The 16,965-nt window shown below is 34.6% G+C and overlaps 1 protein-coding gene across 5 annotated transcripts in view; it reads right to left on the reverse strand.

Moving 5' to 3' along the window:
* TPP2 (tripeptidyl peptidase 2) overlaps positions 1–16,965 on the reverse strand; it is a 96,621-nt gene that overhangs the window by 65,487 nt on the left and 14,169 nt on the right. For all 5 annotated transcript variants that reach the window (XR_011969886.1, XR_011969885.1, XM_072622022.1 and 2 more), the window contains exons 6-9: positions 13,330–13,493; positions 7,606–7,760; positions 3,488–3,564; positions 1,772–1,899 (exon numbers count right to left, since the gene is read on the reverse strand). Coding sequence is in view for 3 of the 5 variants with exons in the window: in XM_072622022.1 (XP_072478123.1) it covers positions 1,772–1,899; positions 3,488–3,564; positions 7,606–7,760; positions 13,330–13,493 (524 nt within the window). In the remaining 2 variants the exon portion in view is untranslated. The remainder of the gene's footprint in view (positions 1–1,771; positions 1,900–3,487; positions 3,565–7,605; positions 7,761–13,329; positions 13,494–16,965) is intronic.

Genomic DNA, 16,965 nt, shown 5'->3' on the forward strand with positions numbered 1-16,965 from the left:
TACAAATTGAGCTAGTGAATTTGTTTTAGGCCACTGAAGAATGGGTGGGTGAAAGGCAAGATGGCTTCCAACAATGGGCAAAACTCTGGGACTGAAATTATTTGCAGACTGACAAAGGAGAATTTCTTCTTATCTGGTGATCTAATTGAAGGAAAAGACAATCTATAGGTCAATGACTAGTGTGAGGAAGGTCAATTGGACATCCCTGAAATGAATACCAGATAAACTACTTATTTGAGGCTGGTGGGGTAAAAAGGAGACAGAGGTAGATTTTTGTTATTCAGTTGTTTTTCAGTCATGCCTGACTCTTTGTGACCCCATCTGGGGTTATTCTTGGAAAGCTACTGAAGTGGTTTGCCATTTGCTTCTCTAGCTCATTTTACAGTTAAGGAACTGAGACAAATAAGGTTAAGTGACTTGCCCAGGATGACACAGTCAGTAAGTATCTGAAGCTGGATCTGAACTCAGGAAGATGAGTGAAGATGAGTCTTCCTGACTCCAGGCATGGCACTCTATCCACTATGTCACATAGCTGCCCTGAAGGGGTAGATACAGTACATAAAAGGGGTTCTGCTTTAAGCCTGATCTCCTGTACCAAATGCTAAGACCTGGATAGGAAGATTCGAGATGTCTTGATACTAAATAAGCTTTCCAAACTGAATCTATATCACTTGAAAACATACAGCTCAATTTATCTAATATTTAGCCCAAATGAAGGTGGGTAGGTAACACTTGAAGACAAAAGTGGGAATAAGAGCTGTGTTAGGAACAAGAAGAAAAAAAAGGCCAAGACCTAGTACATGTAGGACCAGAATTAACTGTTAATAACATTTTTGTAATTCTATAATTCCAATGGTTTTATTTTACCTTCCCAACTAAGCTTTCCTACAGCACTTAGTAATGAAAACCCCAAACACATTTTTATGGAGCAGAGCAAAAGGAAAAGGAAATGCTTGAATGATAGGGGACTTTAGATTATAAGGAGAAGTGGCAGTGAGGTTTCAGAGTTCAGAGTTCTAAAGCCTTCCAGTGGAAGAAAATAGGGACTGTGGAGTAATACTGTAGTTAATGCAATACTCTTTTTTGTTTATTTTTATTAATTATTATTGTGCACACAGAATAAAATTAAAATAACATTAAAGGCTGAGGTAATATTCAAGTCTTCTAGTCACTCTTGCTTTACAAATGCCAAGTGACAATAAGAAAAAACTAGAGTTTCACTATAATACAGTTATCTTTTACTATTCAGAAAAACTGTACTCCAACTTAAGTAAAGATTTCCACCTGTCTTCCACAATAGAAACAAGAATTCCTTCTCATTTAAAAGATACGTGTGTGTGTATATGTGTGTGTGCATCAATATGTATATAACATGTACACACAGACATATACATATGTGTGTGTGTATATATATATGTATTTAAGTCTAGTATTCTGGGTACTATGCTGGGGGCTGGAAGTTCAAGAATGAAGAAAAGAGGCCCTGCCCCCAGAGAACTCATATTTTTCTTGGGTGGGGAGACACAGTGAACAGGGGCAGCTGGAGGGCATTTTATAATATATCTATCAGATTTGGGTTTTCAGAATGTGCAATATCAATCCAAAAGTATGTTAAATTCAATTTAAAACAACAATAAAAAAGTTATTTTTTTCCTCTTAAGATACTCTGGCTCAGCTGTTCATCACACTGAAATTCTTATCTTATCATAGGTACCAATAAAAAGTTTTAGAACAAAATATGCACAAATGGCTTTTTAAGCAAAGAACTAACCTATTACACTTGAAGTAGTTCCACCTGGACAACCTACTGTGGAGAGACAAGGACCATTATTCCCAGCACTTGAAACATAGATTATATTATGCTTCCACACAGCTTCATTAATAACTTCACAAATCCTCCTGAAAGAGAGACAGAAGCCCTTTGAATGCACAAAACATTTTCCAACATTTTCTATGGAACTCAAATACTAAGCTGTTTTGTAGTAAGTACAAATTACTTGAATATGAAAAAGCAACAGATTAGCTGTATCAGAAACTGCCCATCATAGAACTAAAAGAATTATAGAGATGACCTAAAAGGTAAAGAAAAAAAAGAAGGAAAAATGACATACAGATCATCTCTAGAAAGTTTTGATTACAGCAGAACTTGCCTTGGCTAAAGGGGAACTGAGAGAAATATGCTGGTAGAAGAGATGGAAGAACCCAGATTAGAAGAAAGAGAAAACTCAATTCAACATTTATTAAGTGCTGACCATGTGGAGCACAGCATGCTGAAGGCTGGGGATACCAAGATAAAATGAGACAAAAGCCCTGCCTTTTAGCAGCTAAAGCTATGATGGGAAGCAAGGAATTGGATTCATCATGAAAAGGGGTGGGTTAATAAGTCAGAGGAAGAGGTTGAGCATGTTACAAAAATTAAGCCTTATTAAGTGCTAAACAAGAGCAAAAAAGGGGGGAACTGATGAATTTTTAAAATTAAGGAGATGAAGGAGGAGGAGTATTTAATGTAAATGAGGTTTAAAAGAATAGTGGTACAACACAAGTAAATAAATTTATTTTGAAAATCAAGTGCACAAGGTTTATTCACATAATAGGTGCCAGGAGCAGGAGTAAGATCCGATAGAAAAGTGAAATGATACAAGTTGTTATGAGAGTTGAGCAATATCAGGACAAGCTGATTTCTCAGCAAGGGTTATATTTAGGTTTGAATGATGCCTTATCTAAATGCATTTTATTTAAACTAAAGAATGATAAGATTAATGGCTTATCTTCATGGTTCTAGAAAATATAGTGAAGTCACAACCCAGCTATATCTAATACTTTTCTTTTGGTTACTGCTCATCATATTATTCATGATGATATTCAGGATTATTACCAAGATCAAGCAGTTCTAATATAATGCGTGTTTGAAAAACATGAACTGGTTCCAATATAGCCAATCAATAGCCTGAAGCTGAGGATGTGGTCACTATTATAAAACTTGTGTATTTCCAAAGCATTTGACATGTATTTATTGATTCCTACTTTTTTAAACATGTTACTGATGAAGTTTTTGAGTGCTGTGCTATTTCTCATAAGCCTGGTGGTTTTTGCATATGGAGATACTATAATATTTTGCTGTTGTTGTTCAGTTGTTTTTCAGTCATGTGACCACATGTGGGGTTTTCTTGGCAAAGATACTGGAATGGTTTGCCATTTTCTTCTCCAGCTCATTTTACAGATGAGGAACTGAGGCAAAGAGGGATAAGTAACTTTCCCAGGATCACACAGCCAGGAAATGTCTGAGACCAGATATGAATACAGGGAGATGAAACTTCTCGACTTCAGGCCCTGTGCTATCTAACTGCCCCTGCCCCAAAAGCATGCAAAATCAAGTAATAAGAACCACCAAGCTAAAGAAGAAAATGGGGTTAGGGATACAACAATTTATGTGGAAGCTTTTGTAGATACGATCCCAAATCATTAGTCAAGTTTTATTCATACTCACCCAGAATTTGGCCAGTGGGTTGCTTCTCCATAACTATAATTGACAAGATCACATTTATGATTTATGGCTTCTATCATCTGTTTAAAAAAAAAGTTTCAGAGTTTTGTTTACATTCTGATTTAGAGTACCTTCTGTACACCAAGCTCATACTATTTTTAAAAAGTCAAGGTTTCAAATAAAACATACATCAGTGATTTCAAAATAGGTCATAACTATGAATCACAATTTGTTTATAAGCTGTAGTTAATTTTGTAGGTGCTATTGTCACTACAATTATTTTGAGCTTTGTAACTCCAATATTTCTCTTGCAATAGAGTTTAAAAAAAGAAGCAGAAGGAATTTCAGCAAGAAAGTATAAAAACTAGAGAATTTCAGTTCACTCTATTTCTATTCTCTATTTGTGCTATCGATATGCCAGTTTGTCTACCATCACCACACACTTCTGGCTCAAGTTTTGATGATCTCTTTAAAATTCACACACCAGCATTTCAGGAAATTTCAATTATTGGTTTTACAAACAATTCTCTAAAAAGCATATTATATGGCATTCAAAAATTACGTGAAATAAATCTTTTAAATCAAGAAACTTCTAGGATTTTACTTCTAGGAGCATTTTACATAGGCTATTAAAAAAGCCTGACAAAAAAAATTATTAAATTTTTAAATAAATTTTTAAAAAAATCTTACTTTTCAACAAAAATTTCTCTAACTACTTAATCATTTACATTAACAAGTACAGTTTGTATTTTTCCAACTGTCTCGGCAAAAGTTTTTATTTTTATAGATTAAATACTAGACATAAACAAATAACTATGCAATAGAGGGGAAAGCATGGAAATTCTAGTAGGATCTCAAATTTAATTTATATATGATCTACAAGATAAGGATGTGTGTTTAAATTATGTGAAATGCTGATGAAGTGAATGTCCCTGGAAAAAGTCCTGACCTCTATCACTAATTAATCCTTGGGCAAGCTACTGGAGTTCTTGAGGGCATGGAGTTCTTTCATACAAAGGCATGGAAACAGATGATTCTCCATAACATTTCATTTTGCAGCTCTAAAAACTTATTTGAATAGTGCAAATATTATTGTAGGCAATGCTTAGTTAAGGGGTAAAACTCATTTTTACAAAATGAATCTAGGGTCAAGGTCACTATATGTCCAAAAAAAAAAAAAGACTCAGAAAAACAAATTACAAAGTGAAAACTTCCACTAAAGTCCTTCCATGCTTCATAAAGAGTTTTATCTCCAAAGACCTACAGACATGGTGGCAAGGCAGTTGGGAGGCAGAAAACATTTTACAGCATAAATAGTTAAGTAAATAGAAGTCAGTCTGAGGAAAGAAGGTCACTGACTACTAGGGGGATGGGAAGAAAATCAGGAAAAACTTCAAAGAAAAGGTAGCACCACAGCAGAATCTTGAAAGAAAATAAGGACTCTGAAAGGTAGAGATGAGAAACAAATACATTTCAGGCAGTCAGTCTATAAACATTTCTTCAGTACCTATTATGGGCCAGACACTGAGCTAAGTAGGGATACAAAGAAAAGCCAAAAATATCCCTGCCCTCAAGGGGTTCACAATCTAATGCACAAGGGATAGCTATGGGGAATGTGAAAAAGTAGGAGGAATTCCAGATGTGGGGACTCTAGTATGGCTGAACTATACAGGACAAAAGGAATAATGTGAAATATGACTACAAAAGGCTCCAAATCTGGAGCCAGAACATGGAAAATCTTATATGTCAGTCTAAGGAGTTTGCCTTTTATCCAACAAGAAGGAAATAGGAAGACGTACTGAAGGTATGGGGCAGAAGGACAACTGATTTTGTGTCCTTCAGGAAAATCAAGCTGGCAATTGTGTAGAGAAAGGACTGGGGGAAGGGGCTAACCAGTTAAAAGGCTAATAGTCTTACAGAACATCTAGTCAAAAAGTAAGGGGGAACTAAAGTGGGGGCCAGATGAGTAGGAAGAATGCAAGAGATTATCATGGAGGTAGATTAAGACTTGGCAAATGGTTGGATTAACAGTTAAGAGACAGTGAAGAAATGAGGGTGATGAAACTATAAAACTATGTCAAGAATGTTGATGTCTCTATGAAAACGAGGTTTAGAAGAGGTTTTGAGAAGAAAGATGAGTAGTTCAGTCTGGGATAAGCTGAGCTGACCTCAAAGATTAACTAGGAAAAGATGCCCTTAGCACTTAAGAGGCACAGGCCTTGGCTTTGGAAGTAAGACAACATGGTATAGTGGGGGGAAAAGCAATGAATTTGGAATCAGGACACTCATGTTCAAATCCCAGTTATGCTACTTGCTATAAGCAGGACCCTAGGGTAAGTCTTTTTAACCTCTCAAGCCTCTATTTTCCTAATCTGTAAAACAAGGGGGGGATAACCTCTGAGGTCCCTTCTAGATCAAAATCTCTGATCTTATGGTTTTATAATTTCATCACCCTCAATTCTAAAGTCCATTAAAGGAGCTCAAAAACAGTTTATTTTAATTTACATCTCCTGTATCTAATACTGCTGGGGGATTATTATCCCACATTAATCAACTGTCAAAATGCCTTAAACTAACTCCTTTAAATGCTAAAACATTTTAAACCATGTTTTGGTTTTTTTTTGAAATATAAAATGCAATATTTAATTCCTTGTCACCTTAAACAGAGAATGCTGAATACAACTTAACTTTTTTGTGACATCTCAGGATTATCATTATACAAAAACATGAATGATTTTTTCCCCTATAATATATATAGCCTTTACAAACTTCTGAAAGATTTGGGACTCTTCATCACTAAAATGAATGGGCCCAGACTACTGTGTTTTAAAGTTTTTTTTTATTTCCTCTTTCTGTTAGAAGATAACAGTTTCATTTCCTGTTACTATCAGTGTGTCTCTTAAATAATTAAGTGCATGGGCTTGCTATATAAATATATGTATATATATTTATATGTATTTATATATAAGTATAAATATTTTATATTTATATTTTCATTTTATATTTTTATTTTCATTTTATATTTATATTTTCACTTACTCCTATGTTTTAAGTTAGGTTTCAGACAACTGAAGCTGCTGAAAGTCAATTTCTAGACATAGAGAGCTTTTATGTGTTTGTTTAGTAGTTAGCACAACCATATATAAATTAGATGTTTAATACTCTCATGATGACTTCATTAATTCTACAAATGGATGGGAAAGAGAACATTTTTTAAATCACTTTAGGAATATAGAAAACTGGTAAAGAAAAAAGAATCATTTAACTAAAGACATGTTACAAAATAATGGCATGCCTGAAATAAAAACATATTTCTAGATTTCTTCCCCATTGAAACCAAATCACCTTCTGGGTCATTTACACTTTCTACCACCAACCATATCATGTATGTGTATTCTTAAGTGCCTGACACATCTACTTATCTGAAAACAAAAAAATAACTAATCAAGTATTCATACATGAAAAAAAGTCTATCCTTGAAAAGCTAGAAGGGGAGAGAACAAGGCAGTTGCATGAACTTGAATGAGTCACTGTATCTTCAACAGTCTCAATTTCTTATCTGAAAAACGAAGAGGAAGATCAATTCGATCCCTGAAGTCCTTCTGGCTAAAATATTTCATGATTACAACATAGGACAAAAGAAATGATCACTTTCACTCCCACTTCCTCCATAACTTTATTTTGTCTTTGCAGCTTCCAAATTAGTTAGAATGAATGGAATAGATTGCCTTAAGACCTAATGACTTCACAGCTACTCAAACTGTTCAAGCAAAGGGTAGATAACTATTGTGGGATGAAACTGGAGGAGATTCACACTATAGGTAGGAGGACAAACCAAATAATTTTTTAAATGACATTTCTAAATGTTAGTCTACTAACATACAAAAGAGATGTTTCTATTATAAAAAACCTTAAATCATCTAAATAGTTCAATGTAGTAATATAAAAAAATGTGAAACTGGCAATCAGATAGTTCTAATTGTGGGATTTGAATTTTACTTTATGCTCCATTCCATTAGACATACAGGTAAGCAAGCCAACAGGTAAGCAAGCAATTAGAAGGCTGAGTACAAAAAGAATCTTCTGTCTCAAATGTCTAGATTAATATATTGAATACTCACAGCTCTTATAAGACCAGTGCCAGTTTCCATAGTGCTTAATCTTGTATCACCAATCTTGATTGCAAGAATCTGAGCACCAGGAGCTATACCATTTCGTTCAGGGTCTTGTGGAAAGTATCCAGCAGCTATACTAGCTACATGTGTCCCATGAGCTCCTATGAATAATTAAAGAAATGTGCATATGAGAAAACTTGAAATTTTATAATGATAGTTCTACCAGTTTAATTTACACATTTATAGTATTAATAGGAAATTTTTTTTACTTGGCTTTAATGTACTGAATAAGAATAATCTTTAGATGTCTTTAAAAAGAAAACATTTTCCTCAACTATAAAACTTTTACAATGCTACAACTTCCTTCTAATTATAATTTATTAATTAGACTCTTGGCATAAAACTATTCTGGAAACATATTCACGTCACTAATTCATGAGCATTACAACAGTTCACAAATTTAATTCATCACATAACTATATTGGACCTATAACTGCATCACTTCCTTGCATTATATTACAGAATTCTCAAATGATTTGCAATTAAGATTAAAAGCCTTTGTGTTTAAGATGGTGCTAGTAGAATAAGAATTTCAGATTCAAAATAATCCCAGCAATATCGACATAAGAAGTTAATTTCTGTGACAAATCAAATGCTACATAAATTAAGATAAAGGAAATATAACTGTAGGCTAAGATCACTCAGAAAAGGTTTCATAAGAGAATGGCTTTAAAGGAAACTTATGGTATGAACAGGCAAAGAAAAAAGAGGGAGAACTATTTATCAAGGTACTTTTTCAACCATCCTACAAAGGCAAGGATCTGTCACATATATGAGCAGTGCTATGGTATAAAATTTTATTGTCATTTACAGAATGACAGGATTTAGTTCTGGGACTTTAGAGATGTAATTCAAGTACCTTATTTTGCATGTGGGAAAGAGAGTGAAAGTGTTTTACACAAACTCACACACATATTAAATAGAAGCTTCTCTGAATCCAAACTAAACTTTTTCCTCTATACTACTCTATTTAACTCGCTGGATTTCTAAGTGCAACATTCAATAGGCTGTTTTCCCCTCTTTTTAAATACTTTTGTTGTAATTAGAAAGAGTGACATCAGGTGGCATTGCTTCAGACATGGCCACACAAATCAGATAATAAAGTTTATAGCACAACAGACGTTAAGTAGGCAAGGCTTTAAGATTAATATAAGCATGCTTTTCCTTAGAAAAGAAAAAAAACCTCTTGATTAAGACAGATGAACAATTGTCTGGGGAACATTTGAGGAAACTGGGATACACAAATATAATAGAATATTGTCTAAAAAGAAATGATTATAAGGAATTCAGTGAAACATGGAAATGTCTATGAACTGATAAAAAGCAAATAACAAAATCATAATATACAAAATGACCACAACAGTATAAGTGAAAAGGAAGCTGAACTCTCAGTAACTGAAAAGTAGTAACTGTCCAAGAGAACAGGAAATGAAATATATAACCTTCTCCCTAAATACTGTGTGCAGATAGGGGAACACTAAAGTAGAATGTACACTATAAGGTAACTGTATAGAATGTTTTTGCTTAGCTTCTTTGTTAAAAGAAAATGGATAATTTTAGGGAAAGGGAACATTTTGGGGAGCAGAAGAGGAAAAAAAGTAAAAAAATCAATACAGTATTTTTAAAATAAAAAATACAGATTTACCACACAAACATTACAATGAAAAAAGGATATGTTTGGCAAACTTTTAAAGAAATCTAAGGTACACAAATTGGTATCTTTTTTTTTTCAACAGTCTTTAAAGGTCTTTCCCCAAATCTTCATTAGATTACAGGTACACTTCAATTCATATTGCTAAGTGGATTGTTAAGAGGAAATATTATTGTGGACAATAAGACCATGGATTTAAGAGTTAACGTGTCCTTAGCAATCATTTAGTTCAACCCTCTCATTTTAGAGATGAGGCAAATGAAAATCAGAGTGGTAATATTCTCTGCCCACAGTCACTGAGATGATAAGAAGCAGAGGTTGATATGTGATAAATCCACAGACTCCAGCTTATGGAATAAGAACTCACTATTTAACAAAAACTGCTGGGAAAACTGGAAAATAGTATGGCAGAAACTAAGCATAGACCAACTTTTTACATTCTACACAAAGATAAAGTCAAAATGGGTACATGATTTAGATATAAAGATGGATACTATAAGACTCATGATGGAAAATGCTATCTATCCAAAGAAAGAACTTTGGAGTCTGAATGCAGATGGAAACATACTATTTGCTCTTCTTTTGTTTTGTTTCTTCTTTCTCATGGTTCCTCCCAGTAGTTCTAATTTTTCTTTACACCATGACTAATGTGAAAATATATTTAATATGAATGTATAAGTAGAGCCTCTATCAGACTGTATGCTATTTTGAGGAGGGAAGAGAAGTATGGAGAAAATTTAAAACTCAAAGTCTTATTAGAAGTGAACATTGAAAAGTAAAAATAAATAATCTATTTTTTAAAAAAGTAGTTGAAAGTGAACCTACTCCTCTGACTGAAATCCAGGGCTCTTTCCACTACCTTTTTTTTTTTTTAACAAAACTACTTTAAATGATTCTCTAAGACCAGTATTACTAACATCAGGTTTGGTTATAATACATCAAGTTAGTGCCAAATAACATTGGTTGGGAATAGTGTCTGCAGATATTCCTGTACTTCTAACTTACACTATATTCTGTACTCCAAGAGTTAGTATAAGGCTCAAAAATTTGGGGTTATTTTGGCATTCAAAGTCTTTTCAGGCTACATATTTTAGACAATACTGTTTTCTTCCTTCATGGTCCCAGTGTATGGAATTCATTTGGGGTGTTAGAGTGGATTTAATATGGCTTCCATTTGCCCTTCAGATCAGGCTGTGTGACATTCTTCCTGACTTTCCTGCATCTTCCCACTCATATACTCTAAGAAATGAAATTAGAGCCATATAAGGAAAACAAGCACTCCAAGCTTCTAACTTTCACAAAAATATCTTTAACCAAAAGGTTTCCCTGTTGACAGTCTATTTCTGAGGTTCCCAAAGTGGATGACACCAGTTTCTGGGGGGCACTGGAACAAATGGGGTGAATTGGGGTGGTGAGAGTATGGGGAGGGTGGTAATAGTCTCAGGTGCAATTGGGAGGTGTTGAATAAAAATTAGAGGGCATTGGAAGCATAAGGAAAGAGAAGATAAAAAAATTTTGAAAAACTGTTCATACATGTTTCACCTGTTATGTAACAGAGTTAAAGCTGTAGTGATTGCATTATCTTCCAAATAAACACACAAAACACAGTTATAACTGATCAGTGGTCAAGTCTGCCAACAGGTCTTAATAAGCAAGTTATGACAGGCGAACGTGTTGTGCATTGTCAGGATGTCCAGTATACACTGGCAGGAATATATGCATGTAATGACTTGTTTACAATACAATATTATAAGGCTACATAATGCAACATTGTGTCATCAAAATTGCAATGCAGGAAAAACCTCTACACCAGTTTTTTTCATGTTCTTTTGAAATGACACAAATTTAAAAGATAAAGTTAAAGGAATAAAGAAGGCAGATTTCCAGGGGATGGGAGGTCCTGAATCATTTTTTTTTTGTGAAGGGGGTGATAGGCCAAATAAGTTTGAGAACCACAGGTCTATTCCTTTTCAGAAATGGCTAGTTCCAGGTTCCTCTTACAAATAAATGAGCTGAAATTTGTAAGCCACTACTTAATGCTAGCAATGGCTTTAACCCACACATAGGATCAGACACAATTATCTTCTCTGAACAAATTAATAAGAAATTGTATACTTAGCAGAATAAAATCTTTAGAACAAAGATTTTCAAGTAAAGATAAAGTAATTTCATAGCAAGTTGGAATAAGAAGATAGAGGAAGAGTTATGAAAGTCAAAGTGAGAACTCTAGAATTGCTTCAGTGCAATGAAACCAGGCATTATAGTTCTATAAGAATGGATGAAACAAGATAAAAGTGAGGTTACAGCATTATCAATCTAAAGTGATGTAACATGAAATGAATGGGAAGAGAAACACAAAACAGGTTAATCAAGTCATAGCAGCAAAAGATTAGTCTACATTAGTAACCAGATAATGGAGAAATCAGAGACACTTCAAAAGAAAACTCTAAAGTACTTGAATATAGGAATTAAAGAGAGAAAAATTAAATGACTGCAAGGTTGACCCCATAGAAATTGGAGATCTGTGCCAGTAATGAAAAAAGGAAAATTAGTAAAGAGAAGGATGGAGGTGATCAATAATGCTAAATCCAGCAGAAAGCCAGGTAGAAGATGACTAAGAAAAAGGATTAAATTAGATAAAGGGTTCTGTGAAGTAAAAGCAGTGGAAACTAGAATAAAGGAGATAACAAAGCAGCAGAAAATAATGGAGATAGTAAGTGTAGACCCCTTCTTTGAGGAATCTGATTATGAAAAGAAAAGATTCTTTGATCTAATGTGAGAGAATCATTTGTTAATGAAAAATGACCATAACTTACTAAGAATTTTATTGTGTTTTGAAGAGTGAACAACTTCAAAGCCCCTGGGATAAATCAATCAAAAGTTACTACATATATGGCAAACATATAAAATCCTAATCTGAATAAAGGAATTCTTCCTTATTCAATGGTAAAATGGTACCAGAAAAAGTTCACCTAAAGTGAATCTACTTAAAACAGGGCTAAATATTTCATAGTAAACAGTAGACAACAGTAGACAAGACTTCATCCTGAAAATTAAAGTAAAAATTTTGAACATTTATTTTATATACAACAATATTTAGGTTGTAATAGCAACTCTGTGCTAATTACTAAAACAAAAGATGAAACAGTATTGAATTTTTTGGTGTAATTTTTTCCAACAAAATTACATGATGGCAAATATAACATGCTTTACTTTTCTCTTGACTTTTAAAGCAGGAATATAATGTGACCCATTTGGAAAGCTTTATTAATTTTCTTAACCCTTTGAGATGAAAACTGTTCTTTTGAAGTGCCTGACCAACAAAAATTTCAAGTGATGGGTAGGGCAGGGGATGAAGAGAAAAACTAATCCGGGAAGGAATGAATGCTTGAATCAGAACTAATTTTACAAATGGCGATCATTAGTGACTACGTATTGTGATGATTTCTGCTCCCCTAAGCAACATCATAGGGAAACAGCATAACAGTACACAAAGTTAATCTCAAATCAGGATGAGCTAAGTTGAAATCTTCTGGCACACACTATGTGAGCATTTAAATAAGGTTCAGGTACTTCAGCTCTCAACGATCCAGTCAACTTTTTAGACTCCAAATTGCAGAGTATTTGCTGATCTGCACTGGCAGTTTCCTGACAGGGAAATTACAAATCTGGACCATAACAAATTTTTAACTGTAGGTACCTGATAATGAGTATGTGGACACCTCAAACTCCTTGTAGTTAATGAAATAAGCTGATAAAAAGTAAAGTATACCCAAAGGTGGAAATGCATTTAAAATTTGGTATTCATTAAACTACTAAAGCACATACAACTTCACTATTTTCAACATGTTTTCTTTTTAAACATACTAAAATGGTGACATAGTTTTATGGTAGGCTGTGAATCAAGCAACCTGAAGTTGAGTCCCTCTAGCTGAAACAAGGACATTAGAACTTCTAAATCTTTCACAAATCTAAGATTTGAATATTTGAATCCTTAGCTTTCAGACATTTCATCATACCTCCACTGGTAACAATAGAAAGTAGGTTTCCGTCATCGTATATATTCACAGAGTAATTCAGCATCTCAGTGGTGCCAAAAGAACCATATTCCTGAGCTTCTTTGTAGTTCCTCAATACAGTGCTGCTACTTAAGTCCCCATCTTCATTTGAATCAATGCAGGCTCTGTGAATTGAAGAGAGGAATAGTTAATAACCAAATTTCTATTTTATACACAATTATGTGTCACCAACTGTACAATTTCTCCTCACCTCCACCCTTTTCCTTCATGTAATTTGCTTACATTTCTGAAAAATCTCATAATCACTATTCCTTAAGAATAAGGATCTACCATACTTACTTCTAACATGTATCAAAGCAAATGCCAAGTTGTGACCTTTTAATTCAATGAGCTTTAAAAAGAGAGCACCCAGGTAACCAAATAATTGCTACCTGCATAGCTGATTCCCCTCACTAGAGGTCTGTAAATCTCTAACTGAACCATCCACAAAAAGACACAGTAGAGAGAATCCATCCCAACCAGGGTTCAAGGCCTATATCTGATACTTAAATACTTGGCTAGCTGTATGATCAAGGGTAAATCATTTAGCCTGAGTCTCAGTTTTCTCATTTGCAAAAGTGGAATGCGATCTACCAAACAAGATTAACGTGAGCCTGATATGAAATGATATACACAAAGCACTCTGAAAACTTTAAAGAACTAGTTAAATGTTAGTGATCACCATTCTGTATCTACCTCTGTGCTCTCCCCTAAACTCCAGTTCATTTATCTGCCTGCATGTCCTCCAGGTACCTCAAAACCAAACTCATCATTCCCTCCAACCTTGTCCCTCCTATTAACTTAGCAATATCTGTTGATAGTGAAGCTATCTCCCCAAACACAGAGGTTCTTAAAGTTCTCTTTAAATCTTCTGTCTTCCTCATTTCGCATATCCAATAATTTGTCAAGTCCTATTGATTCTACCTATGCCATCTCTCCCAAATGATCCTTTTTACCATTCATTGTCACCACCTGACTAAAATCCTTGGAATGTTATTTACTAATTGGTCTCCTGCTCACATAACTAGTCCCCCCTTCATATAACTGCTAAAATAATCTTTTCTAATGTATACGTCAAACAATGTCATTCTCCTGCTCAAAAAAAGCTTCAATGGTTACCTATTACCTATAGGAGGGAAAAAAATCTCTTTTGCTTAGGATGAAAGGCCTTCCAATTTATGCTTCCAACCCTACATTTCAACTTTATTTCATATTACTTTCCATCATATATTCTGTTTCAGCCAAAGTGGACAACTAATTGATGATTCCAATCTCCATTCCCCTAATCCATATATCCATAGACCTTCCCTCCCCATTTTAACCAGTTGGAAAGCTGCTCTTTCTTTCCAGTCTACTTCATATGCCAACACCTCTCTGAAGCCTTCCCTTACCCCCAATGAAAGTGATTTTTTTACTCAAATATTCTTTCAGCTTCTTGTATAGATCTTTCCTTTGCTCCTATCACATCTACTTTTATTATATATGTATGATTAAAAAGTACCTCATATTCTTGTGCCCTCCGTATGAGATTATAAGAATATTGGTTGTTCCTAGCAACTTAGCATAGTTCCTTACATACAGAAGGTACTTAATAAATGTCTGAATTAACTGACAAACATTTAGGTAGGTACTGGAAAAAGATGAGCTTTTTATTACTAAACAGGTACAGATATTTACCTAGAATACTTCACTTGAAAGAAACTATGGCAACTACATCAACAAGTCTATGTTAATGGATTAAGATGTTATATTTAACTGTATATTAGGATTGGATATTTAACTAGATATTATAACAGCAAACTTCTTGATAACTAGGATCATAATCTTGTATTCATCCTTCATTGCCAAAGACCATGCCATCAGAGAAGTGATGAGATGACTTGCACTTGACTTTGTTTTAAGTGAGAGAGGACTGTGCAAGGCCACCAGCCTCACTTCTCCTCCAGAGTCATCTGAATCCAGTGATCAGATATTCATCAGGATGACTGGAGATAACTCAGGATGCACTGGGAGACTCTGGGCCCTTTAGGCCAAGGTTTTTGCAGGTACTCTGCAAATACTTCTAATACTACCTAGTACATCTAGTACACCCTGCAATGAGCAAGCATTTATTAAACTCCTACACCGTGCATAAAAATACAAAAATGAAGCAGTTCCTGCCCTCAAGGGGCTTGTATTCTATCAGGGGAAACAACATATACATAAATAGGTACACTCAAAAAAAAGGTAATAAATAAAAGGTAATGCAGGGAAGGGTATTGGAAGTTGAGGGAACTCTGAAAAGGTTCATCTAGAAGGTGGCAGATGAGATGAATGCATAAAGTATAGAATTGACAAAACATAAAATCAAAGGATGACCTTGCATACTGAAAAAGGAATCTTTCCTATACATTTATTAAAAGGTAAGCCCTGGAGAGTTAAAAAAAAAGGTCAAAGTCTATAACAGGATAAAACAAGCTAATACTCAAAGCTTAAGTGTCAACCAGACAGGAACTGGTATACGTTGGCAATAGTTCTTATTCATTAGCCTTAATTTTAGAAAACAGGGTGTCTCCTAATATCTTGACACATAATGCACAACAGACAGTAAACTGAAGTGTTAAAGGCAAAAAAGAAAAACCAGGTTCAAGAAATGCATAATATACTTTATATATATAAATTCTTTTTAAAATTAGGCCTATTAACTTTGTGAGATCTACAACACACAAGGGACTAACTGTGCTCTCCTATTAAACATCTCTTAGAGTCATAGATCTTTCACCAGATTAAGAACACTTTGGACGAATGGCTCATTGATCTGACTTAAATATTTCTTAGACAAACATATCAAGAACAATACTGTTTTAAAGTACAGATTGCCTGACATTACTAACCAAGCCTTGATACAAAATAGCACAACTTTACTATTACTATGGCTAATGCCTCAAGTGGAAAATTCCTTCTTACTACCAAGTATCACTTTCCACCCACATAATTCCCATCTTCCTTTAAAGCTTTCAATACTCAGACCAATGAGAAAATATTTGTTTGGTAGACACCATAGAATCCCCTTAGTATTTCCCCCTTGCTGGACGAAGGTCCTGCCACAAGTGAAAACAGATTAGTATAGCTGTTCCTCACAAAGAGAAAAGCAAGAGGTTGTTATACAGAGGAATCATATCACATCAAGGGAATCCCCTATACCGTTATCCCCACCATGTGAGAATCCCCAGATATCTAAGGGTCAAGGAAGGAGGGTACAGCAGAAACAGTACACGTTACCATTGAAATACTGCATTGTTGCAAATCTCTGTGAAGATCTAATTTGTGTTCGTCCTTCGTTGCCAAAGAAGACCATGCCATCAGAGAAATGATGACATGACCTGCACTTGACTTTGTTTTGAGTGAGGGAGGGCTATGCAAGGCCACCAGCCTCACTTCTCCTCCAGAGCCATCTGAATCCAGTGACCAGATATTCATCAGGATGACTAGAGATGACCCAGGATACACTGGGAGACTTTGGTTTGGGTCCTTTAGGCCAAGGTGTTTGCAGGTACTCTGCAAATACTCCTAAGGTTTTATAGTTAGTTTTCGTGTTTTTTAAATTTTTTTTTGCCA

Source organism: Notamacropus eugenii, chromosome 6 (assembly GCF_028372415.1).
Source record: "Notamacropus eugenii isolate mMacEug1 chromosome 6, mMacEug1.pri_v2, whole genome shotgun sequence".
Taxonomy (NCBI): Eukaryota; Metazoa; Chordata; class Mammalia; order Diprotodontia; family Macropodidae; genus Notamacropus; species Notamacropus eugenii.